At 38.7% G+C, this 26,014-nt stretch overlaps 1 protein-coding gene across 1 annotated transcript; it reads right to left on the bottom strand.

Moving 5' to 3' along the window:
* Positions 1-826: 826 nt before the first annotated feature.
* LOC21410561 (L-2-hydroxyglutarate dehydrogenase, mitochondrial) lies at positions 827-24,866 on the bottom strand. The gene is made up of 5 exons (XM_024175402.1): positions 24,390-24,866; positions 3,550-3,831; positions 2,986-3,422; positions 1,987-2,146; positions 827-1,298 (listed from the first exon to the last, which is right to left on the bottom strand). The coding sequence occupies exons 1-5, from the start codon at positions 24,666-24,668 to the stop codon at positions 1,188-1,190; spliced, it is 1,269 nt and encodes a 422-aa protein (XP_024031170.1). The 5' UTR covers positions 24,669-24,866; the 3' UTR covers positions 827-1,187.
* Positions 24,867-26,014: the final 1,148 nt, after the last annotated feature.

Genomic DNA, 26,014 nt, shown 5'->3' with positions numbered 1-26,014 from the left:
TTAAAAGATTATCACATGAATTGATAATAACATACTACATCTACTAGTGAAAAGACGATAACTTACTATATAAAAAAGTCCTTGACACTACTCTTTTGTAAATGACGAACCTAATTAAACACACTCTCAAAGAAGGGACTTTCTCGGGTAGTCTCAGCAAAAATAGACTATCGGTAGTTCTTTACTTTTTAGCTATCAGATTTGTATCAGAATCTGTCTGTTCTGCATACTTTTTTAATCTAATGTACTTTTGACCAGATATAACGTTCAAAAACTAATACTATTGATAGGGTGAACTACCAGAGAAACTCCCTCAAAGAAATTAACCGGAAAAACAAAAATGCTCCATAAAATTGCTTATTTTCTCGACATAGCTATCTCTGTGGTGAAGGGTCTCTTTACTTGTGATTTGAACTCCAATTGCCTACTTTAACATCTCAATGATGTATTTGAAGGATACCTGTGTAAACATGGGAAAATGGGAAAACTCAGAGTTTCCATACCTTCTTCCGATTAATACAAAATATACAAAAGACTATAAATAACTCGAGGAAAGAAGAACAAATGCGGTGAGTCTGATGTCAATGAATTATAAATTCTTATTTAAATTTTACTTTCTTAACTTATGCTTCAATTCTGCATTTTCTCCTTGATTCCGTACTATTATGAATTTTTTTTTAACTAACAATTTGCTTATCAAAGTCGACTAATATTTGCATTCTTTTTTATTTCGTCAAAATCAGCAAAGTCTGTGTAGTTGTACCGAATTTCATCTACATTTTTACTAAGAAACCATAGATTATGCAACACTCTGAACGAAGTGTGAAGTAGAAATTGCAACGTGAAATATGTGAAACCAATAATGACCATGGGACCCAACAAAAATGGGCGACATCTCTACACAGTTTACATTATTGAACACTCCATGTACATAAATTATGAGGTTCAGAGCTCTTGCTTCAGTCATGCTCACTATTCGCCTATCCTCATACTCTACAACAGCGTCTCTTTGGGATGTGATACAACAACGCTGCTAACTCTTATTGCAATCTCAACTTTCCGTGTGAATGAACTTGCAAATGATGAAACTCAAACTTTGATCATTCTTCAACAACTTTGCTTGTTAAAAATAGTATTCAAGACCATCAATCAGGAATATAATACAAATTTGTTGTCCTGAATCCCGATCACAAGTATCTGGTGGCAATATGTTCTGCAATTGCCATACTTGAAGTCAAACCGGGCGACTCAATTCCGAAGAGGTTAACAAGACCAGTTATCCCGTGAGTTTCCATTCCCTGCACAAGTGAAAGTCTAATCATGCCACTTTTATAGATCCATGTAAGTTGCCAACCAAAATCTGTAACCGCACACAGAAGCCAAATGTCAAATTAAAACAAAGTAGGAAAAACCAGATTGGTCTGTTCGTAATCACAAAATGTTCATAATCACAGGAACAAAAAATACGCCTCTGCAAATTCCAATCGTATTTGTCCAAAATGTTCAAGAAAATTCCAAACCGCTTGTATAAGAATTGAACATATCTTTAATTGAAACTTAGTGTTTGTCCATCATTAACCTAAATACTTGTAGTTCCACTTATGCTTATACCTAAACAATCCCTAAGAAAAATAACCAAACACAATTTCAAAAATAACCCTATCATCATTTCTAAAAAAATTATCATTTCCATTTTCATGCTCAAAACAAAACCATTTGAAAACACTATCAAATGGATCCTAAGTTTTAGATTTGTCTTAGCATTGAACCAAGCCACAATGAGTGAAAAAATGCTGCAGCAATAAGTAACAAAGTGCTGTCACATTTTGCATAAAAATAACACAGCTGCATCACGAAATCAGTAGTGCTCTTACATAAACTTCATGTTCTCGTGGTAGGTATAAGTATCAAGATATGTGTTTGGTCAACTACTGAACTCATATAATCTAACAAACAATAAGGCATAAGAAAAGTCCAAGAACTGACCTGTATTACAAAATCACCTGGCGGCTGTCCAGGACCAGAAACCTTTGGTCGAATACCAGCATATCCTGCCTGTAGAGAATCATTCTTCAAATTTGGGTAATACTTTCTAATATCTGCATAAAATAGCTCCGCACGATTGGCATGTACAGAATAGTCAAACCTGGGATTAAGGTTTTGGTGAGTTTCTGAGCATATGTTATACATATTTCACTTGTACAGGGATGCTAAGAAAGAAAGGTTAATTAGAATAGGAAGGCAATGACAGAATTTAACAACTTTCAAAAGGAAGATGCACAAGAACATTTAAATGTGACATTACTTATTTGTTTCTTCAACAACACTTCTAAAGTCTTCCATTCTACTTACCCAAAATCTAAAATACGTGTACAATAGCTCTCTTAAACTTGTTCAATGCAATAATCTACTGCAGAACACAGGTTCACCTCACACTGCAATATATTCTTTTAATGACCTTCAAATGCCTACAGATTTGCCCTTAATCAGCTAAACAAAGAATTAGGCATGTATTACATTATATATGTCTATGGATCAGAATCACTTCTAGAAGAAATATCAACGTAATATAGATCTAAAATTCGAGTGACAAGAAAGCTTTCCGCCTTCCCCGATATCCAAGCAGTTCTCTCCCATATGAAGGATAAGTATCTCTTGATAAAAGGCAGCTACTATTAAGGGCAGGGGCAAGGATACCATTAGCGAAAATAATACTTTTTATTTAACTTATTTATTTCCTAAAAAAGGGTATAGTGAGATCAAGATAGCATGTCACTTCCCAACAACACCTCCACTCGGTTGGACACACAAAAGAAAAATGCGGGCTCGAACCTTAGACCATACCCCCCTTAGTGAGAGATGACCTGAAGGTCAAGTGCCTTACCACTTGTTATAACTTATAACCATATTTTTAGGATTTTGAGTTGAATGCAAAGCCGGAGTTATAAAAAGGGTAAGAATGTAAACAAGGATAAAAAATGTTACTTGTTTAGGAAGCTTGAAATTTCATCAACACCATCAATCCATTCAACATCTGGACCAAACTTCACCAGACCGTCCAAATCCAGGGTAACATGCACCCCAATGCCACCCTCCACTGGTATAGGATATATCAAATGTTCGAATGGAGGAATTTTCATATTGAACAATGTGAAATAGCAGCCACGAGCATAATAGGCAGGTGGAATTACTTCGTTTTGAAGGCCATTAAATCTCTTAGCAAGTACAGGGGCACTCAAGCCTGCAGAATTCACAACCAGATCAGGAATGAGTGTCATCTCTGGTTGAGATGGAAAGCTCCCATTGCAACTTTCGAGACACTTAGTTTCAGAAATATGAAGGCATATGCGACTTTGTTCGACATGGCCTCCAATAACAGTAGTATTATATGAGAAAGTGGCTCCATTATTTTCAGCTTCCCCCTGGACTCATAAGGGAGTGACACCCTTGTCAATAAATAGAAACAAAGCAAATTACCTATTAGCTCTTCATAACGAGGTTAATTGATAAATACATGCTTAATTAGACAAAATACAAGAAAATACATACCACTAAAGATAGCATTAAAGAATGTGTATCAAGAATCCCAGTGAAAGGTGATAGAATGGCTTTCAAACATTGCAGTTCAGGTTCTATTCTCATGGCTTCAGAGCCCTCCATCATACGCAAACCAGGAACCCCATTTTCAGTTCCACGAATCAATATGTGATTCAACTTTGGGATCTCTGAATTACTTGTTGCAACTATGAGCTTACCAATTAGTTTATGAGGAATATTATGTTCAGAACAGTATTTATACAGCAAATCCCTCCCCCTTGCACAAAAGGTAGCCTGCAGAATGAATCGAGTTACAATCCTAAAATAAATAGTAAGATTTTTTTTTTTTTTTGGTTAAGAAACAAAAAACTTCATTAATATAACAATTACTTTACAAATGAAGTTTTTCGACGGATGAGAAATCCATCCAGAGGAGACAAAAACTGTGGAAAAATAGGAGAAGAAAAAATAATTCTTATTCTCTGAATTAATTCTATATAGCCAGTCCTCTTAGGGTTTTATACACAAAAGCAGAATCTCCTAGATTACACCTTATCCCATTATTCACGGGATATCAGGAAACTAACTGATTATCTTAATCCTAGGGATACAAAATATAAATTTCAAACTTTCCTAATATATCCTATTTACAAAATCAATAGATTGCGTTTTCCACACTCCCCCTCAAGCTGGTGAATAGGTGTTCACCATTCCCAGCTTGGACACAAGATTCTGAAACACTGAACTATTAAGTCCTTTCGTGAGTACATCAGCAAGTTGACCCTGTGTAGATACGTAAGGTGTACAAATCAAGCCACTGTCCAATTTCTCTTTGATGAAGTGTCTGTCGATTTCGATGTGTTTTGTTCTATCGTGCTGTACTGGGTTATTAACTATGTTGATTGTAGATTTGTTGTCATAGTTGAGTCTCATTGGGCCATCCCACTTAATCTTCAAATCTTCTAAAATAATCTTCAACCATAGCAATTCACACACCCTGAGCCCTCGCTCGGAATTCGGCCTCTGCACTAGAACGAGCTACAACATTCTGGGGTTGTTCTTTTGGAGTGTAACTTGAGTGTAGTTTTTGAGTTGAATTTGAGTTATAACTTGAGTTAAAGTTGTAACTTGAATAAAGTTGAGTAAAGTTGAATAAAGTTGGAACTTAAAAGAATGTGAACTTGAATAAAGTTGTAACTTGAGTTTAAACTTTTTCTGAGTTTTGTTGCAAAAGAACAACCCCTCTGTTTCTTGCTCCTCCACATCACAAGGTTTCCACCAATAAAAGTGCAATAACCGGAATTTGACCGTTTGTCTACCACTGACCCAACATAATCTGCATCTGTATACGCTTCAAGCACTACTCCTCCATTCCTTTTGAACAAAATACCTCTGCCTGGTGTCCCTTTGAGATAATGCTCTCGATATGATGCATGTAGATGTGCCTCCTTCGGATTATGCATGAATTGACTAATCACACTTACCGTGTATGCTATATCTAGCCTAGTATGAGATAGATAGATAAGTCTCCCCACCAAGCGTTGATACTGTGAGAAATATGACCAAGAACTGAATCTCAGAACTCAAGAACAAGAAGAACAAAAGAATCAATTTGTACATAAGAATGAAGAAGATGAATTCTGGAAAAACCTCAACTGGAATTTTATTCACAAAGAACAATTTCTCAAGTATTTACACTTTCAAGAAATCTCTCTCTCTCTCTGGTTTCTATACAGAAAACCTCGCTTCAAGAAGATAAACTCTCAGATAATGACCTTTTTGGAATATGTACTAGCTTATTCTGTAGCTATATTCCTAAACCGCCTTTATCTCTAATCTTGATCTCCTGTAGATCTGTACACCGAGCCTCCTCTGTAGCCTCCTTTGTAGACCAACTTAGACCAAGTCCAAGTTGCCACATCACCAGCTGAATTAGCAGTCACGTAATCCCAACAATTCTCCACCTGGCTGCAATTTCCAGCACCTTGGCACACCTTCAGACCACGTTGACACGAACAACATTCATTTCCAGCAAGTTCAAACAATGTTTGAACTTTGGTGACAGTAATGCTTTGGTTATCATGTCAGCCGGATTTTCATCTGTAGACACCTTCTCCAGAAAAATCTCCTTGGCTATGATTTCTCGGATGAAATAGAGCCTCACGTCTATGTGTTTGCTTCTTTCATGGTACACTTGATTTTTAGCCAAATGTATTGCACTTTGGCTATCACAATACACTTTGGCTGCAACCTGTTTGACTCCTAACCTTGCTACAATTCCCTTTAACCATTTGGCCTCCTTTATAGCTTCTGTCAAAGCCATAAATTCAGCTTCAGTTGTTGAAAGTGAAACAACCAGTTGCAAGTTAGCCTTCCAACTAACAACATTCCCACAAACTTTAAACACATATCCTGTAAGAGACCTCCTATTATCAACACAACCTGCATAGTCTGAATCCACAAAGCCAATAATAGCCTCCAAGTCCCTGCTATGTCTTCTATATAGTAATCCAACCCCTGCCGATCCTCTAAGATACCTGAATATCCACTTCACAGCCTCCCAGTGAGCCTTCCCTGGATTAGCCATATACTTGCTAACCACACTTACTGCATATGCTAGGTCCGGTCTGGTACAAACCATCGCATACATCAAGCTCCCTACTGCACTTGCATAAGGTATTCTTTCCATATAAGCAACTTCATCTTCACCTGATGGGGAGTCCTCCTGTGACAGCTTGAAATGTTGGCCCATAGGTGTCAAAACTGATTTGCAATCATACATTTTGAACTTTTTAAGAACTTTCTCAACATATCCTTTCTGAGAAACAAATAGAACTCCTTTGTCCCTGTCTCTGACAATGTCCATGCCGAGAATTCTTTTGGCAGGGCCCATGTCCTTCATTTCAAATTCTCTCTTCAGTTGCTGCTTCACTTTATCAAGTTCGACCTTATTTTTACATGCTAAAAGCATGTCATCAACATATAGGAGAAGATATATCATATCTCCACCTAATCCAGGCTTACTGTACACACAACTATCAAATTCACACCTATTGAAACTGTTTTGAATCATAAAAGAATCAAAACGCTTATACCATTGCCTTGGGGACTGTTTCAGTCCATACAAGGACTTTTTCAAGAGGCAAACCAAATTCTCTTTACCTTTTCCAAGAATCCTTCCGGCTGCGCCATGTAAATGCTCTCCTCAAGTTCACCATGTAGGAAGGCTGTCTTTACATCTAGTTGCTCCAACTCCAAATCACCTTTTGCAACCAGTGACAGGAGAATTCTTATGGAACTGTATTTCACGACCGGTGAAAATACTTCGTTGTAGTCTATTCCTTCTCTTTGGGAGAATCCTTTGGCGACTAGTCTTGCCTTGTACCGAGGTTTCTCCACACCAAGTATGCCTTCCTTGAACTTGAACACCCATTTACTTCCAATTAGCTTTTGTTTTGGCGGCCTTTGTACCAGCTTCCAAGTTTGGTTCTTATGTAAGGACTTTAGCTCGTCTTCCATTGCATCCTTCCACTGGTTACAATGCTTGCTATTTATTGCCTCTCGAAAGGATCTAGGCTCTAGATCTTCAACCTCGGATGCTGCTGTCAGGGCAAAGGCTATTAACTCTGCATAGCCAAATCTTTCAGGTGCCCTTACACGTCTTCTCTGTCTATCCCGAGCCAATGCGTAGTCCTGCAAATGACCTGAGCTACTTGACCTTGCCAAGTCTTCATTTTCAGGTTGATCAAAATTTTCTGGTGATGGTTCATCTTCAGCCTCTGCTTGTTCTTTGCCAGGGTTGAGCCAACTGTCTGAGTGCATTGAACCCTCCACCTCGAATTGTAATTTCTCTGACTCCTGGCTGTGATCACCATTTACAGGTTCGGATTCAGTCTTATCTACCTTAGAGTAATACATTTTTGATTCTCTAAAGACTACATCCCTGCTGTTAAACACCTCTGGATGCCCCTTTTGCACACACCAGAGTCTGTAGCCTTTTACTCCTTCTGCATATCCCAAGAACATGCACCTTAGTGCTCTAGGCTCCAACTTCCCCTGATTGATGTGAGCATAGGCTGTACATCCGAATACCCTTAAGTGCTCCAAATTTGGAGGATGGCCTGACCACTTTTCCTCTGGCGTTTTAAGGTCAATAGCTACTGAGGGACTTCTGTTAATCAAGTAAGCTGCAGTCATTACAGCCTCTGCCTAGAAAACCTTCGAAAGATATTTGAGAGTAAGCATCTAACCCTCTCTAGAATTGTCTTGTTCATCCTCTCTGCAAGACCATTCTGTTGAGGGGTTTTTCTAATAGTGTGATGCCTTGCCACTCCATGATCTTTACAGAACTGAGTGAACTCACTCCCACAGTACTCCAAACCATTGTCTGTTCTCAATTTTTTAAGCTTCCTGCCAGTTTGATTTTCTACCAAAATTTTCCATTCCTTAAACTTTTCTAGAGCATCATTCTTATTCTTTAGGATATAAATCCAAAGTTTTCTGGAATAGTCATCAATTATAGACAGAAAATACCTAGCTCCGGAGTGTGATGGAACTCTTGATGCTCCCCAAAGGTCTGAATGGACATAATCCAAAATTGCCTTCGTGTGATGCACTCCTGTTGAGAACTTGACCCGGCTTGCCTTCCCTTATATGCAGTGTTCACAAAAGGGCAAATCGTGAAGCTTGTTTCCTCCTAGAAGACCCTGTTTCTCTAGCTCCTTCAAGCCTTTTTCACTGATATGGGCCAGCCTCTGATGCCAGAGCTAAGTTTTTGAATACTCAGCCCTCTCAGCTGGTGCAGCCACTCCTATTGCCGTTTTTCCTTGAAGCAGATATAGTCCATTATCAAGGAGTCCTTTCATGACCATCATGGATCCCTTGATGACCTTCAAGATCCCTCTTTCAGCCTGGATGTAGTAGCCTTGTGAATCCATCATGCCAAGAGAGATCAAGTTCCTTTTTAACTCTGGAACATATCTCACACCGGTTAAGACTCTTTCAACGCCATCTGCCAGCCTCAGTCGAATGTCTCCAATACCTAGAACTCTACAGGCCTTGTTGTTCCCGAGCAACACCTGTCCATTATTGCTTACCCTGTAATTCTGGAACCAAGACTTATGAGGGCACATGTGAAATGAGCACCCCGAGTCCATAACCCATTCCAGGTTTGTGTTTTCATCTGAAACGCAGAGCAACTCAGACCTCTCATAGCCATCCGAGGCTACATCTGCATCCCCTGACTCCTGTTTTTCACCACCCTGCTTTCGACGATCTAGGCAATCCTTCTTTAGATGACCTTCTTTATGACATACAAAACACTTTCTCCTGAACTTGGACTTCGATCTTGGCCTATACTTGTTCTTGAACTCGCGTTTTTCTGGCCTTCCTCGCACATTTAGACCCTCGGCTGCAGTTTCTTCTTTTCCCTCAGTTTTCTTTCTCAATTCTTTTGAAAATAAAGCTAATTTAACATCTTCTAAAGAAAGTGAATCCCGTCCAAAAATCAAAGTGTCTGAGAGATTTTCGAACTCACTTGGTAGTGATCTTAGTAGGAGCAAGGCTTGATCTTCATCTTCAATCTTAATCTCGATATTCTCAAGATCCAAGATTATCTTGTTAAAATCATCCATGTGATCTTCCAAGGACTTCCCAGGAGCCATCTTGAACGTATACAGCCTCTGTTGAAGGAACAACCTATTGGCCAAAGATTTGGTCATATACAGGTTTTCCAACTTGAGCCACACCGCTGCTGCCGTTCTTTCTTTTGAGACTTCTCGGAGAACTTTGTCACCGAGACTAAGGATCAAGACGCTATGGGCTTTGTCGAGGAGACCCTTATTCTCCTTCTCCGATAACGTCGTCGGTAGATTTTCCCCACTCAGAGCTTCCTCCAGTCCTTGTTGAACGAGTAATGCCCTAATCTTCAATCTCCACAGGGCAAAATCGTTTTTGCCTATGAACTTCTCAATCTCAAACTTTGATAGTCCCATTCTGAATCTCCACCACAAGCTCTGACACCAAATTGTGAGAAATCTGACCAAGAACTGAATCTCAGAACTCAAGAACAAGAAGAACAAAAGAATCAATTTGTACATAAGAATGAAGAAGATGAATTCTGGAAAAACCTCAACTGGAATTTTATTCACGGAGATAAATTTCTCAAGTATTTACACTTTCAAGAAATCTCTCACTCTCTCTATGGTTTCTATACAGAAAACCTCGCTTCAAGAAGATAAACTCTCAGATAATGACCTTTTTGGAATACGTACTAGCTTATTCTGTAGCTATATTCCTAAACCGCCTTTATCTCTAATCTTGATCTCCTGTAGATCTGTACACCGAGCCTCCTCTGTAGCCTCCTTTGTAGACCAACTTAGACCAAGTCCAAGGTGCCACTTCACCAGTTGAATTAGCAGCCACGTAATCCCAACAGATACTATGGAAAAATAGGAGAAGAAAAATATTTCTTATTCTCTGAATTAATTCTATACAGCCGGTCCTCTTAGGGTTTTATACACAAAAGTAGAATCTCCTAAATTACACCTTATCCCATTATTCATGGGATATCAGGAAACTAACTGATTACCTTAATCCTAGGTATACAAAATATAAATTTCAAACTTTCCTAATATATCCTATTTACAAAATCAATAGATTGCGTTTTCCACACTCCCCCTCAAGCTGGTGAATAGGTGTTCACCATTCCCAGCTTGGACACAAGATTCTGAAACACTGAACTATTAAGTCCTTTCATGAATGAGTACATCAGCAAGTTGACCATGTGTAAATACGTAGGGTGTACAAATCAGGCCACTGTCCAGCTTCTCTTTGATGAAGTGTCTGTCGATTTCGATGTGCTTTGTTCTATCGTGCTGTACTGGGTTGTGAGCTATGCTGATTGCAGATTTGTTGTCACAGTAGAGTCTCATTGGGCCATCCCACTTAATCTTCAAATCTTCTAAAATAATCTTCAACCATAGCAATTCACACACCCTGAGCCATCGCTCGGAATTCCTCCATTCTTTTTGAACAAAATACCTCTGCCTGGTGTCCCTTTGAGACAATGCAATACTCGGTATGCAGCATGTAAATGTGCCTCCTTCGGTTTATGTATGAATTGACTAATCACACTTACCGTGTATGCTATATCTGGCCTAGTATGAGATAGATAGATAAGTCTCCCCACCAAGCGTTGATACATCTCTCTATCCACTGCGACATCTTCTGCTTCTCCGAACTTCAAATTTTGATCTATTGGAGTGCTCGCCGGCTTGCACGCGGTCTTCCCGGTTTCTTTGAGAAGATCTGTAACATATTTTTACTGTGAGATGAAAATACCTTGCTTGGAATAAGCCACCTCGATTCTCAGAAAATACTTCAGCCTCCCTAGCATCTTAATCTCAAATTCTTTAGCTAAACATCGACAGAGACGCTGCATTTCCTCATCATCATCTCCCGTCACTATTATGTCGTCAACATATACTAAGAGGACTGTAACTCCCCCTAAAGATGAGTGTTTGACAAACAGTGTATGGTCTCCTTGACTTTGCCGATATCCCATAGCTGTCATTACCTTTGCAAATCTTCCAAACTATGCTCGCGGCGATTGCTTAAGTCCATACAAGGCCTTCTTCAGTCTACATACTGTGTGTGCAGCTAAGTTATGACCATAACCCGGTGGAACCTCCATGTAGATTTCCTCCTCTAGTTCTCCGTGCAAACACGCATTCTTGACATCAAACTGTTGCAGTTCCCAATTATAATTGGTTGCTAATTGTAACAAAACTCTTACCGTATTCATTTTAGCCACCGGAGCGAATGTCTCTTGGTAATCAATCCTATAGGTCTGGGTATACCCCTTAGCAACCAACCTCGCCTTGTATCTTTCTATTGAACCATCTGCCCTATATTTCACGGTGTAAACCCATTTACATCCCACTGGTTTCTTCCCTTCAGGCAATTTCACAAGCTCCCAAGTTTTGTTCTTATCCAATGCTTCCATCTCCATATTCATAGCCTGTCTCCATTTTTCATCAGTTAAAGCCTCAAACAAATTGGTAGGGATGGCAATAGTATTTAGGCTGACAAGAAAGGCTTGATGGGATGGTGAGAATTTTTCAAAGGAAAGAAATTGTGCAAGTGGGTATAGAGGTCGACTTACACATTCTCTAACTCCTTTTCTAATGGCAATGGGAAGATCCTGATCATCATTATTCATGTAGGTTTCAGAAAAAGGATCATAAATTGTTACCTCATTTCCAGAGCTCGGGTTGGAGTCTTGAACTTGGACAGATTCTGGGATAGCCTTCTTCCTTCTTGAAAACACTTTGTCTTTGCCAAATCTTACATTCTCAATGGCAGAATTTAGGTTGTCAGGCTTGGGTTCAGTGGAGTAAGGTTCGGGTTCAGTGGAGTGAGGCTCGGGTTCAGGAGAGTGAGGCTGGGGAAACTCGAGTTTTGATGGATGAAGATAAAGAGATAGACCACTATTGAATTCTCCCTGAAGATAAGGATCATTGAAATAGGATTTGTCTTCATGGAAAATAACATCAACCGAGACCTAGAACCTTTTTGAGGGAGGATGGTAACATTTGTATCCTTTCTAAGTAGAAGAATAGGCCACAAAAACACATTTGATTGCCCTTGGATCTAATTACCCCCTGTTTGGAGTATGGATATGGACAAATGCCACACACCCGAATATCCTAGGAACCAGATTATTCGTAGTGCGTAGATTTGGATAGAATGAGGAAAGCACGTCCATTGGACTTTTGAAACCCAAAATCCTAGGAGGCAAACGATTTATAAGATGTGCAGATGTAAGAACTGCTTCCTCCCAAAGGGATTTAGGCACATTTTTCTGGAACATAAAGGATCGGGTGGAATCGAGAGGATGACCATTTTTCCTTTCTACCACTCCATTTTGCTGTGGAGTATTGACACATGATGATTCATGGATGATTCCTTCCTTTTGAAAATATGGAGTGAGGACCTAATTGAAATAGTCTCTAGTATTGTCGGATCTGAATATCTTGATATTGACCCCAAATTGGGTCTTTACCGTAGAGCAGAAATTTGGAAGGACATTTCTGACATCGGATTTCTGTTTAAGCAAAAATATCCAAGTGACTCGAGTACAATCATCAATAAATGAGACAAACCATTTTGCCCCTGTTACATTAGGAATAGTAGAAGGGCTCCAAATATCAGTATGAATGAGATAAAAAGGAATAGAGCTTCTTTTATTACTGATTGGAAAAGGTACACATTTATGTTTAGCAAGTTCACACACTTCACAATGAAAATGTTCAATATCTAGACCTCTAAATAAGGAAGGAAACATAATTTTGATAATCCTAAACGATGGATGTCCAAGTTGGCGGTGGTGAAGCCAAATTTTTTCTTTATTTGATGAGAGAACTTCTGAGACAAAAGAGTGAGATGTTGTGCCCTTGGTAATGCTTGATTGACTAGGTGTTTCAAGAAGGTAGAGTCCATCCTGTTCTCTAGCACGTCCAATCGTCCTCCCCAAACCCTCGTCCTGAAATAAATAATAACTATGGTGAAAAAACACTTTGCAATGTGAATCTTTGGTAAGCTTTTGGATAGAAACAAGGTTTGTGGTCAATCGAGGAACATGGAGAACATTTTTTAATGTCAATGATGGGCTTATTTTAACATCTCCTATGCCTGCTACAGTGGTTAATGATCCATATGCAGTACTTATTTTTCTACTGCTTGAACATGGGGTATGAGGCAAACATGTTTGGTGAGTGGGTCATATGGTCGGTAGCACCGGAGTCAATGACCCAGGAGCCGGTAATGGTTATATCTACGACATTTAATCTAATGGAAAATGAAGACTCACCTGAATACGCCAATGAACAAGTACTTGACGATTTGTTGAGATTGCCTATAAGGGATCTTACTCATTCGATTTCCTCTTGGCTGAGACTCCCCATCTCTTGCAGTGTTCCATCACTTTACTGCCCTGTTGCAACATGAGCTTGTCCACGACTTTTCGACTGCTCTCCTTTCTGCCCCCACTCACGGCTTGGTGGTTTCCCATGCAGCTTCCAACACTTCTCATGGGTATGGCGTGCCTTCTTACAATAAGTGCACCATAAAGTATCTTTGTAGTCTCGGTCTTGGGTCTTCTGCTGACCAGCCTTAACATTCTCAAGTGTCGGTGCCTTTTCTACAGTCATGGCTGGTTTGCTACCACCACTAGCCAACATTGCCGAGCCATCAGTGTTCTTTGGTTCAAGCATTATTTCTCTTCTACTCTCTTCTCCCCGAATGATTGCCACCACCTCATTGAAACATGGGACCTCTTGCTTTCCAAGAATCTGAATTCTCACCAAGTCAAACTCCGGGTTGAGTCCAACAAGAAAATCATAAACTCTATCTTGCTCAATACAGGCCTTCTCCGATTCCTTATGAAAGACATTCAATCCATCAGAATAGAAGTTAAAGAGGGTATTTATGCTCGTCGTGTCCTTTATATGGAAATCAGAGGCCAGGGGTCCATTCCCTTGACTCGTACCGATGCGAATTTGACTCTACGAGAAATTGAACAGAAAGCTGCTGAATTGGCCTATTTCTTGCATGTACCAATTGAAGTATTTTGAGAATGCTTTCTTATTCTTAGCAAAACAAAAGGGAAAAAACTATAACTCAAGAATTCTCTTTCTCTTTTTTCTATAGCATAACTTAACCGAAGTTTCTGCCGAACTCTGATTAGAACAACAATAAAATAAAGTAACTGCAGCATCTTCGGGACACTTGGTTTTAATCACCCTATAATGATCGAGTTCTTGCCATAGGGCCTTCATTTGATTCGCATACTCAGTGACCGTTCTTTCTGCTTGTCTTGCAGCGATTGTCTTTACTTTGACTTCGTAGACTTGAGCAACATCCTTCGCCTTGGAGTATGTTTGTTGAATTGCATCCCATATATCCTTGGCAGTGGCCAAGAACATACATGTATCGCTAATCTCCGGAGTCATAGAGTTCCACAGCCATGCCATGATCATCGAATCCTCCTCATCCCACGCTTCAAATCGAGGATCTTCCGGTTTTGGTCCTGTCTTTAAAAGGTGGCTGATTTTTCCTTTCCCTTTCAGCACAGTCCGAACAAGTTACGACCATTTAAGGTAGTTGTAAGAATTGGGCAAGGAGAAGAATAATCTTTATTCTTTCTGTCTTATTTCAGAGAAAAATGTACATAGATTATATAGGCCAAGGAGGCCGAATCTCTTCCCTAAACTAAGGAACAAAATCTGTAAAATAAGGAAACAGAAAAGTCAACTATCCTCTAATATTATTTTTCCTAATATCCGGTGTACAGCTAATCATACCCGGATTACACTTATTCCTTATTCTAATCCCTAATTTACCGACACTCCCCCTCAAGTTGGTGCATAGATACTGATCATGCCCAACTTACTTACAAATGAGTCAAAAAACTGTCCTGTAGCCCTTTGGTGAAGATTTCTGCTATTTGTTGAGTGGAAGGTAGGAAAGGCACACAAATGACTCCATCTTCAAGTTTCTCCCTTATGAAGTGCCTGTCAATTTCTACATGCTTTGTTCTATCATGTTGAACTGGGTTATTAGCAATGCTGATAGCCGCCTTGTTATCACAGAATAGTTTCATGGGAAGTTCTACTGGTTTACAAAGTTCTTCCAATATCCTTTTTAGCCAAAGTATCTTGCAAATCCCTTGAGCCATTGCCCTGTATTATGCTTCTGCACTACTCCTAACCACCACACTTTGTTTTTTACTTCTCCATGTTACCAAATTTCCCCACATAAAGGTACAATATCCAAAGGTGGATCTTCAATCTGTCACAGAACCTGCCCAGTTTGCATCAGTATACACTTCAATTCTTTGTTGCTCACTCTTCTGGAAGAATAATCCTTTTCCTGGAGTTCCTTTTAAATATCTCAAAATCCTGTAAACTGCTTCCAAGTGTTCTTCATAAGGAGCATGCATAAACTGACTCACCACGCTAACAGCAAAAGAGATGTCTGGTCGAGTGTGGGATAAATAGATTAATTTTCCCACTAGACGTTGATATCGACCAATATCAACAGGAACTCCTTCCTTAACCTCTCCAAGCTTTGAATTAGGTTCCATCGAAGTGTCTGAGGGTTTACATCCACTCATCCCAGTTTCTTCTAAAAGATCTAGAATATACTTCTTTTGGGAAATTACAATGCCTTTTTTTTGACCTAGCAATTTCCATTCCAAGAAAGTATCGGAGGAAACCTAGATCTTTAATCTCAAATTCAGCTGAGAGACTTTTCTTCAATTTATCCATTTCTTCAGTGTCATCACCAGTGAGAATGATATCATCCACATAAACAATCAAGACTGCAATTTTGCCTCCCTGCAGAGATCTTCATGAACAGTGTATGGTCAGACTGCCCTTGTAGGAAACCTTAAGACTTCACAAACCTTGTAAACCTGTCGAACTAGGCTCTTGGAGACTGTTTAAGTCCATATAAAGACTTCTTTAACTTGCAAATCTTTTTTCCGAAACTTTCACTGAATCCTGGGGGAGCCTCCTTGTACACTTCTTCTAAATCTCCATTTAGAAATGCATTCTTGACATCCGGTTGATATAAAGGCCAATCCAGATTAACTGCAACAGAAAGTAACACTCACAGTATTCAACTTAGCAACAGGTGAAAAATGTTTCTGAATAATCAATGCCATAGGTTTGTGTAAACTCCTTTTGCAACCAGCTGAGCTTTGTATCTTTCTAGAGATCCATTAGAGTTGTATTTCACAGTGAACACCCACTTACACCCAACTGGTGTTTTCCCTTTTGGAGGGTCAACCTTTTCCCAAGTCCTATTCTTCTCAAGAGCCCTCATCTCCTCTAGGGCTGCCTCCTTCCACTCAGGAACTTCTAGAGCATCCTGTATATTCTTTAGAATGACAACACAAGACATTTTTGAGGTAAATGCACGAAATGATGGAGATAAACTCTCATAGGATAAAAAGGTATACAACGGGTGTTTTGTACATGTCCTAGTGTCTTTCCTAAGAGCAATGGGAAGATTTAAATTTTCATGAACAGAAATTTGTTCAAAAGACTTTGACTCAGTAGGAACAGGAATAGACTCACCTGATTGGATCTCAACCTCTGGATTTGTCCTCAGGTTGGATTCTTGGCCATGCTGCAAGTTATCGACCTTTCTCTGTTGTCCTGGATACTTCCTTGAATAGACTTTCCCTTTATAGGTATGTCCACCTTGCCTCGCACACATCTCGTGTCGAAGGAGACAGATTCAGAAGGAGACCAGCGTGCAGGTAAGCAGAGGCCCTGGTGTGACCATTGTAGGAAGGCGTGGCATACTCGGGAAAATTGCTGGAAACTACACAGGAAACTAGCAAACTTGAAGAAAAGACCCGGTAGTGACACCAGATCAGGGGGAGATGTCCGCGCATTCCAAGCAAGCCGCACGGATCCAGAGCAGGAATCTCCATCAGCATCCCTTCCTTTTACAAAGGAACAGATTGAGCACCTACAAAAAATGTTTCAGTCCCAATCTTTAGGAAATTCTAACTCTTCATGTTCTCTAGCACAATCAGGTAATTTTTTCACTGCAGCCATTGCTTGTACCAAATCTAATGGCCCCTGGATATTAGATTCAGGTGTTTCAGATCATATGACCGGCAATTCGCAATTCTTTTCTTCATATACACCTTGTGCAGGGAATCAAAGAGTTAAAATTGCAGATGGCTCATTTGCTACGGTTGCTGGAAAAGGAATAGTTATCATTTCCCCTTCTCTAATTCTAAAAAATGTTCTGCATGTTCCCCATTTGTCCTATAACCTCTTGTCCATCAGTAAATTGACTCTTGATCATAATTGTCAAGTTAATTTTTGGTCTTCTCGTTGTGAATTTCAGGATTTAACGTCGGGGAAGATGATTGGGGGTGCTAAACTGGATAGTGGTCTCTACCTCTTTAATAATGGATCAACTTTTGGAAGACATGATCAGTAGGCATGTTTCAATTCTATTTATGTTTCTAGTGACAGTAAGATTATGTTATGGCATTATCAATTAGGACATCCAAATTTTCAATATTTAAAGCATTTGTTACCCAAGTTATTCATGAATAAAAATTCGTCTGTTTTTTTATGTGAATCTTGTGAATTAGCAAAACATCATTGTGCTGTCTCAACCATATAAAAAATCAAAACCATTTACCATGATTCATAGTGATATTTGGGGTCCTTCTAGAGTGCCAACTTTTTCTGAAAAATGCTAGTTTGTAACTTTCATTGATGATCATACTAGAGTCACTTGAGTCTTCCTTTTAAAAGAAAAATCCGATGCTGAAACAGTGTTTAAAAATTTTTATAATATGGTTCAAACACAATTTCAAACTCAGATTAAAATTTTCCGAAGTGATAACGGAAGAGAATTTTTTAACAATGTGTTAGGAAATTTCTTTGCTGAAAAAGGGATTGTACACCAAAGTTCTTGTAATAATACACCTCAACAGAACGGGGTGGCTGAAAGAAAAAACAGACATCTTCTTGAAGTTGTTAGAGCTATAAGTTTTAAAACTAAGGTTCCTAAATACCTTTAGGGAGAAGTAGTTTTAACAGCTACCTATTTGACTAATAGGCTGCCTACAAGAATTTTGAACTCTAAAACACCAATTAAGGTTTTCACTGAATGCTTTCCAACCACTCGGCTAACAACAGATATCCCCTTAAAAAATTTTGGAAGTGTGGCTTTTGTTCATAATCATGATCCTAGACGTTCTAAGCTTGATCCAAAAGCACATAAGTGTATTTTCGTAGGCTATCCTACAAATCAGAAAAGGTATAAATGTTTTGATCCAGTTTCCAAAAAAATGTTTGTCTCTATGGATGTCACATTTTTTGAAGGACAGTCCTACTACAGCAATTCCCATCTTCAGAGGGAGAGTACTAGTGAAGATGATTTTCTAGATGGTTCAATGTTTGAGTTTATTCAAGATGATGTTTCCCACAAACAATTACCCGAAGAAAATGGTATGGAATCAGTGGAAACAAATGAATTAAATGTTGAAAATGAACAACCTGTGGTAATGCCATCTCAGAATCAAAATACTGAAACAACAGAAATGTGTGCGAAACGGTTTAAAGGTCTTGTTTATTCAAAGGAGTATCAAGCGCAGAATAGAAGAGGCACTATCCCACAGTACCACCAAGAGTCTAATCAAAGGTTAGATCATGACATTCATGATGACTCTTCAATAGTTCCTAAGAATAATCCTCTAGGTAATTCTGAGTCGAACCATTCTAGTCAGCTTGATCTTCCCATTGCTCTTAGAATAAGTGTTAGGTCTTGTACAAAACATCCGTTGTCAAATTTTGTCTTACGAAAATATTTCACCCTCATATTGTGCCTTTATTTCACAAGTGTCAAGTGTGGTTATTCCTAATAGTGTCCAGGAGGCTCTAAATGTTCCTGAATGGAAAGAAGCGATCCTCGAGGAGATGAGAGCTCTGGAGAAGAATGCTACTTGGGAGAAAGTGGATCTGCCAGATGGGAAGACAGTTGTTGGATGTAAATGGGTATTCACTGTTAAGTACAACTCGGATGGATCTTTGGAAAGATACAAGGCTCGCCTTGTGGCTAAAAGCTTCACTCAGACATACGGAGTAGACTACTCAGAGACTTTTTCTCCAGTGGCAAAGCTAAACATAGTTCGGGTACTCTTGTCTATTGCTGCTAATCTTGATTGGCCTCTAAATCAACTGGATGTGAAGAATGCTTTTTTGAATGGAGACTTAGAGGAAGAAGTCTATATGGAACCTCCACCGGGCTTCACTGAGAAGTTTGGAACCAAGGTATGCAAACTAAAGAGGTCTCTATATGGTCTTAAACAGTCTCCCAGAGCTTAGTTTGAGAGATTTACAAAGTTTGTTAAGAACCAAGGATATACACAGGGACAATTGGATCACACTCTCTTTACAAAGAAGTCTACCAAAGACAAGGTGTCTGTCTTGATTGTCTATGTGGATGATATAATTCTAACTGGAGATGATTTAGAAGAGATGAGCAGACTAAAGCAAAGCCTAGCCAAGGAATTTGAGATTATAGATCTAGGCCAACTAAAATACTTTCTTGGAATGGAAGTGGCAAGATCAAAAAAGGGCATGTGGTTTCGCAGTGGAAGTATATTCTAGATCTCTTGAAAGAAACTGGAATGAGTGGTTGCAAACCTTCAGATACTCCAATAAAAGCTAATGCCAAACTTGGAGATGTAAAAGATGGTGTCCCGGTAGACACAGGGAGATACCAAAGATTGGTTGGGAGATTGATCTACTTGTCACATACACGTCCTGACATTGCTTTTGCTGTGAGCATGGTAAGTCAGTTTATGCATTCCCCATATGAAGAACATCTGGAAGTTGTGTATCGAACTCTTCGTTACCTGAAAAGCACACCCGGAAAAGGACTCTTCTTCAAGAAAAATGAGAAGAGAGGAATTGAGGTGTCTACAGATGGTGATTGGGCAGGTTTGGTCACTGATAGAAGGTCAACATCAGGCTACTGTACATTTCTTTGGGGCAATTTAGTCACTTGGAGAAGCAAGAAGCAAAGCATAGTCGCTAGAAGTAGTGCTGAGGCAGAATTTAGATCAATGGCTCAAGGAGTTTGTGAGGTTCTTTGGCTAAAAATAGTTTTGGAAAAGCTTAAGAGACCGATAAGTTTTCCTATGAAATTGTATTGTGACAACAAAGCGGCGATCAGTATTGCTCATAATCCAGTTCTACATGACAGGACGAAACATGTTGAGATTGATAGACACTTTATAAAAGAAACGCTTGAAGAATGAATAATTTGTACTCCATTTGTACCCACCACACAGCAAGTTGCAAATGTTTTGACTAAGGGCCTGTTGAGACAGCCATTTGAGTTTCAAGTGAGCAAGTTGGGCATGATTGACATCTTTGCACCAACTTGAGGGAGAGTGTCGGTAAATCAGGAATGTTAGGTTAGGATTTGTTTTTTGAATAAATTAGGAAAGAATCAAGTAATAGAATAAAATTCCTGATTATGTGGGATCCTAGGGTTAGCCGTGTATGGTCCTTTTTCCTATTTAAATGTGTTTTGTTCTTCTGGAATTAATAAGATGAATCAGAGAGTAATTCTCTCTTTCCGTCCTCTGTGTTTTCCTATATCTCGCTTCCTTCTTGAGTTTGATTCTGTAATGGCACAAAGGGTTGATCCGAATTTTCATTATTTGAGACATCTCCCTCTTCAATGTTTACCATGATTTCAGATTCCTTGTTAATGGTTTCGGATTCATCAGTTTCAGTTTTCTTAGGTAAAAAATCTTCCAATAACCAATTAAAAGTCGAATCTTCACTAGATGTCTCCCCTGATGAGGCGCCATGAAGAAAGGTTTATTTTCAAAGAAGGTTACATCCATGGATATAAAAAAAATTTTGGATGTTGAATCAAAACATTTGTAACCTTTTTGATTTGAAGGATAACCAACAAACACACATTTTCTTGCCCTTGGATCAAGTTTTCCTCTATTGGTATCATGAATGTGAACAAATGCAGTGCAACCAAACACTTTAAGGGGAAGATCATATGAAAGCTGAGAGGAAGGAAAGCATTTCTAAAAGCAATTCAAAGGGGTTTGAAATTTCAAAACTTTTGAAGGCATTCTATTGATCAAATATGTGGATGTTAGGACCGCTTCACCCCATAAATATGTAGGAACATTGTTGGAGAGCATTAAAGACCTAGTTACCTCTCGAAGATGTTTATTTCTCTTCTCAGCTACTCCATTTTGTTGTGGAATATTGTTGCAAGAACTTTGGTGAATAACACCATTTTCCACAAAAAAATCCCTTAAAATCTCATTGAAATATTCTTTTCCATTGTCACTTCTGAAGACTTGAACCCGTGTTTGAAATTGTGTTTGAATCATTTTATAAAAATTTTTAAACACACTCTCAGCCTCTGCTTTTTCATGAAGTAAAAACACCCATGTAAGCCGAGTATGGTCATCAATGAAAGTTATGAACCATCTTTTTCCAGTTATTGTTTTTATTCTTGAAGGTCCCCACACATCACTATGAATTATAGTAAAAGGTTTTGTGGCCTTATAGGGTTGTGCTGGAAAGTAAGATCGACGGTGTTTAGCAAGTTCACAAATTTCACATTGAAATGAGGATGGATTTTTATTCAAAAAATACTTGGGAAACATATGTCTCATATAATAGAAACTTGGATGTCCTAACCTAAAATGCCATAACATAATCTCATTCTCACTAGGAATTGAAATAGAATTGAGACAAGTTTTCTGGGATTGCCTACTCAAGTCATATCCATCTTCAAAGAGATATAAACCTTCAACTTGCTTAGCATTGCCAATCATCTTCTCCGTGGTCAAATCCTGAAAATGACAACCGGAAGAAAAAAAGTTAGCCTGATAGTTTTGATCGATGGTTAATTTACTGACTGATACTAGATTACAAGACAACTTGGGAACATGAAGAACATTATTGAGTGTCAAAGAAGGAGAAACAACAATTGATCCTTTCCCGGCCACTACTGAGAAAGAACCATCAGCTATTTTTACTCTTTGATTTCCTGCACAAGGGTTATATGAAGAAAACAGTTTTGACGAACCGATCATATGATCCATTGCTCCGGAATCGATTATCCACAATCTTTTGAATTGACACTAAAACAAGACGCTACTAGATGATTACCTTTCTGAACCAAAGAACAAGAAGGGTTTGAGTTATTGAAATTTTGAGACTGGAGAATTTTACAGATTTGCTCTATCTGCTCCTTTGTGATCGGGCTGCACTCCAGGGGAAGTTTCGGGCCTTGATTCTGAAATATTAGCTTGAGGCACAGTTATCTCCAAATGGTTTTTTCTTCCAATTATTTGGTTTACCATGGATTTTCCAACATGTCTCCCGAGTATGCCATGGTCGTTTACAGTAATCACACCAAGGCTTTGTTTTGCCATTCTTCTTCTCTCCCTCGGCCTCAGTTCCTCTGGATACAAGAGCAGAGCCTTCCACCTCCGGTTCACTCTTCCCAATCATCACTTTTCGTCTCATCTCTTCTCTCCTAACTTTAGAAAACACTTCTCGAATGGATGGCAAAGGCTTTCTTCCCAAAATTCTGCCTCTAACTTTATCCAACTCTTGGTTTAGACCTGCAAGAAAGACATAAACACGATCGTTTTCTTCCCTCTTCTTGTACCGGATGCTATCATTCGGACACTCCCACTCGTCTTCATAACAAAGGTCTAATTCCTGCCATAGGAGAACACAATAGCATCTCTATCTCCTTGTTTGGCCTTCCATAGCTTGGTTTTCAACTCAAATATCTGAGAAGAATTCTCAATATCTGAGTACATCTCCCTTACTGCCTCCCATATTTCCTTGGTTGTCGGCAGAAACATGAGGTTTTCCAATGGCTGGTTCCATTGAGTTAATTAACCAGGCCATGACTAGGGAGTTCTCAGACCTCCAAGTTGCCATATTCCGATCACCTGCAACCGGCCTAGTAATTTCTTCAGTCAAATAACCGAGTTTACCTCTACCATCAATAGCAAGTTTCACCGATTGAGCCCACTCCGGGTAGTTCCGGCCATTTAATTTATGGCTGGTCAATTAGAAGGGCACGTTTGGACTGAAGAAATCTTCGGCACTGTTCTTTGATCCGCCATTAGCCGCTGGCCCTCTTGCTCCTGATTGCACATTCTCGGTTGAAGTCCCATCACTCGTAGCACTCGAGCCATCACCAGCAGCGGAGGAATCCCTTTTTTGGCTGGTCATTGCCAGTCTATAATTCATTTAGGTTGCAGAAAAAAAAAATTTGACATAAAGGGGTGAACGGCTGCAGGAGGAAGGAAGGAAAAAATTCAAGGAAAGAGCCGAGGCTCTGATACCATGTAAGAATTAGGCAAGGAGAAGAATAATCTTTATTCTTTTTGTCTTATTTCAAAGAAAAACGTATAGGGATTATATAGGCCAAGGAGGCCGAATTTCAAGAAAGTGATTGTATTTCGAAAGTTCTCCCTCGACGGTTCAAGAAACAATAGTGCGTCATCTGCAAATTGAAGATGGGAAACATGAATACTCTCACTGTCTACCCTAAATCCCTTGATTAAATCTAGTTCCCCAGCCTTTTCCATTAGTCTACTTAACCCATCCACCACCAAAGTGAAAAGAAAAGGAGAAAGTGGGCCTCCTCGTCTTAATCCTCGTGAAGCTCCAAATCTACCTCTCGGTTTACCATTAACCAAAATGGAAAAATTAGCCGTACTAATACAACCCACAATCCGGCTAATCCATTTCTGTCCAAAACCCTTCTTTTCCATCACTTGCCTTAGAAAATTCCAATTGACAATTAAATAGGAAGATTATTAATAACAAAACCGAACTACCCAAGTTTCACATTCTGTGAAAAATTCCAATTTCAAGAAGTTGGATGACGTAGGACACAAGCAATAGTCAATAATTTTTAGATTTATTTGTTTTCTACTTCATATTTTTCTTTTTCATTTACTAGGTTTCCCGTTTGATTTAGTTTCCCGTTTCTAGCCTAAATTTGTCTATTCAAACCCCAAATTCTCTAGTTTGAGACAAGTCATCAATAATCTTATCAAAGTTTCATACAAATTCCTTCTAAGTTACTCCAATTTTCGTGTTTATTTCAAAACACAAATCCGCTTCATCATTGGAGATCATTGACAATGCAAAAGAAAATTCTTCATCAATTTACTTTTTTTTTTTAAATACTAATCTACAAATTGAATGTATACTAGGCGTGTATATACAAGACAATACCTTGAGAGAATGGGGAGGATAGTAAATTCCAGCATGGATGACCTCGCTGTTGCGAGAGGTATTTCCGGTGCCGAAGGTCGGAGCGGAGTCGAGAACGAGGACCTCTCTGCCTCTAAGCGCCAGCTCTCTCGCCACCGCCGTTCCCACCACGCCCGCCCCAATCACCACGCACTCCACTCTCTCCTTCGGAACCTCCGTCCCCAAACTCCTCGTCCGCCACGACCGCCATCCCAGATTTCTCCTTGCGCCACCAACGCCTTCAAGGGCGCGCTTCAGCATCCTCGTCGCGAGGGTCCACCTTTGTTGCTAAAGAAAAGGTTCGAAGGCGTGTACGGATTATCCAATAACAAGAAAAATGTGCAAAATTTTCTCTTGTTTTCTGATTTTGTGGATCATTTACCAGCGGTGGTAGTGGGACGGCCACGAAAGGTGATTTATCTCCTTTACCTAGAATCGAATTGATTTGATACTTGCATCTCATCGGTTTATGGAATATGGCTTTGACCTTATATGACTTCGAATTCTTTTAAAGGTATCTGCTCTTACAGTAGATTGTCAAATTCCGTTAAACTTTGAAGGGTTCGTTCATTTAGAATTTAACTTGAATATAATTCTTGAGTTAAATTTAAGTTATAATTTGAGTTAAACTTATAATTTGAGTTTGTATTTAGTTGTGTAGATTTGAGTTATGATTTAATATAATAATCTTTTTGAGTTTGTATTTGAGTGAGTCAAAACTTGAATTTATATTTAGATAGTATTTTAATAAAAACTCAATGCTGATAAAAAATTTTAATATGGTATATGGGTCTAGTTTTATTCGTCTTTTCGTTATCAACGCATAGAAAAAAAATCATCTCAATCAGAATTAAAACGAAAAAGTTATAGCATTTTTAAGAATAGAAAAAATATTGTTTATTAATTTGAATTCGAGTTTCTGAACTCGAGTTGAAAGGGAAACTTGAACTCGAGTTTTAGTCCTAAACTCAAGTTTGAACTTGAGTTTAAACTTAAAAGAACATGAACTCGAATAAAGTTGTAACTCGAGTTACATTTTTTTTAGTTTTTCGCTCAAAAGAACAAGCCCTAAGTGTCTTAAGGATGTTCGTCGGTGAAAACCGACAGTCTTAGTCAGTTTGGTGGTCAAACTAATTATTTCAATTTTTTAAAATTATACACTGAAATCGAACCGCATAAAAAAATAGTTAGTTCAGTTAACCGAATTTTAACTTTCAGTTGGTTTTCAATTGGTTTTTAATTTTGGTAATCAAGAAGGTAGTTATTAGTTAATCATTAGACTGCTAATATCTTTAGTTGTATTTTTTTATCAGAAAATCTAAAAAAATGTAAAACTTTCCTTCTATGCAAATATATAATCACAATAAATGAAAACAAATCACAACATCCAAATTGATAATACCACAAACACAAAATGTCTAAATCCAATATCCAAAATCTAAAGTACAAACTAGAAAGTCACAATAAACAATACTAATGTTCAAAGTCCATAACATAAGTGTATAAAACATCTAAATTGGCATAAGAAATTAAAAAGTCCAAAGCATAATTAAAAAGTTCAACTTTAAGTAGTGAAGTTCATTTCCAACTTCTCATATTCCTCCTAT

Source organism: Morus notabilis, unplaced genomic scaffold (assembly GCF_000414095.1).
Source record: "Morus notabilis unplaced genomic scaffold, ASM41409v2 Scaffold78, whole genome shotgun sequence".
Taxonomy (NCBI): domain Eukaryota; kingdom Viridiplantae; phylum Streptophyta; class Magnoliopsida; order Rosales; family Moraceae; genus Morus; species Morus notabilis.
This window is presented reverse-complemented; position numbering and strand designations above follow the sequence as displayed.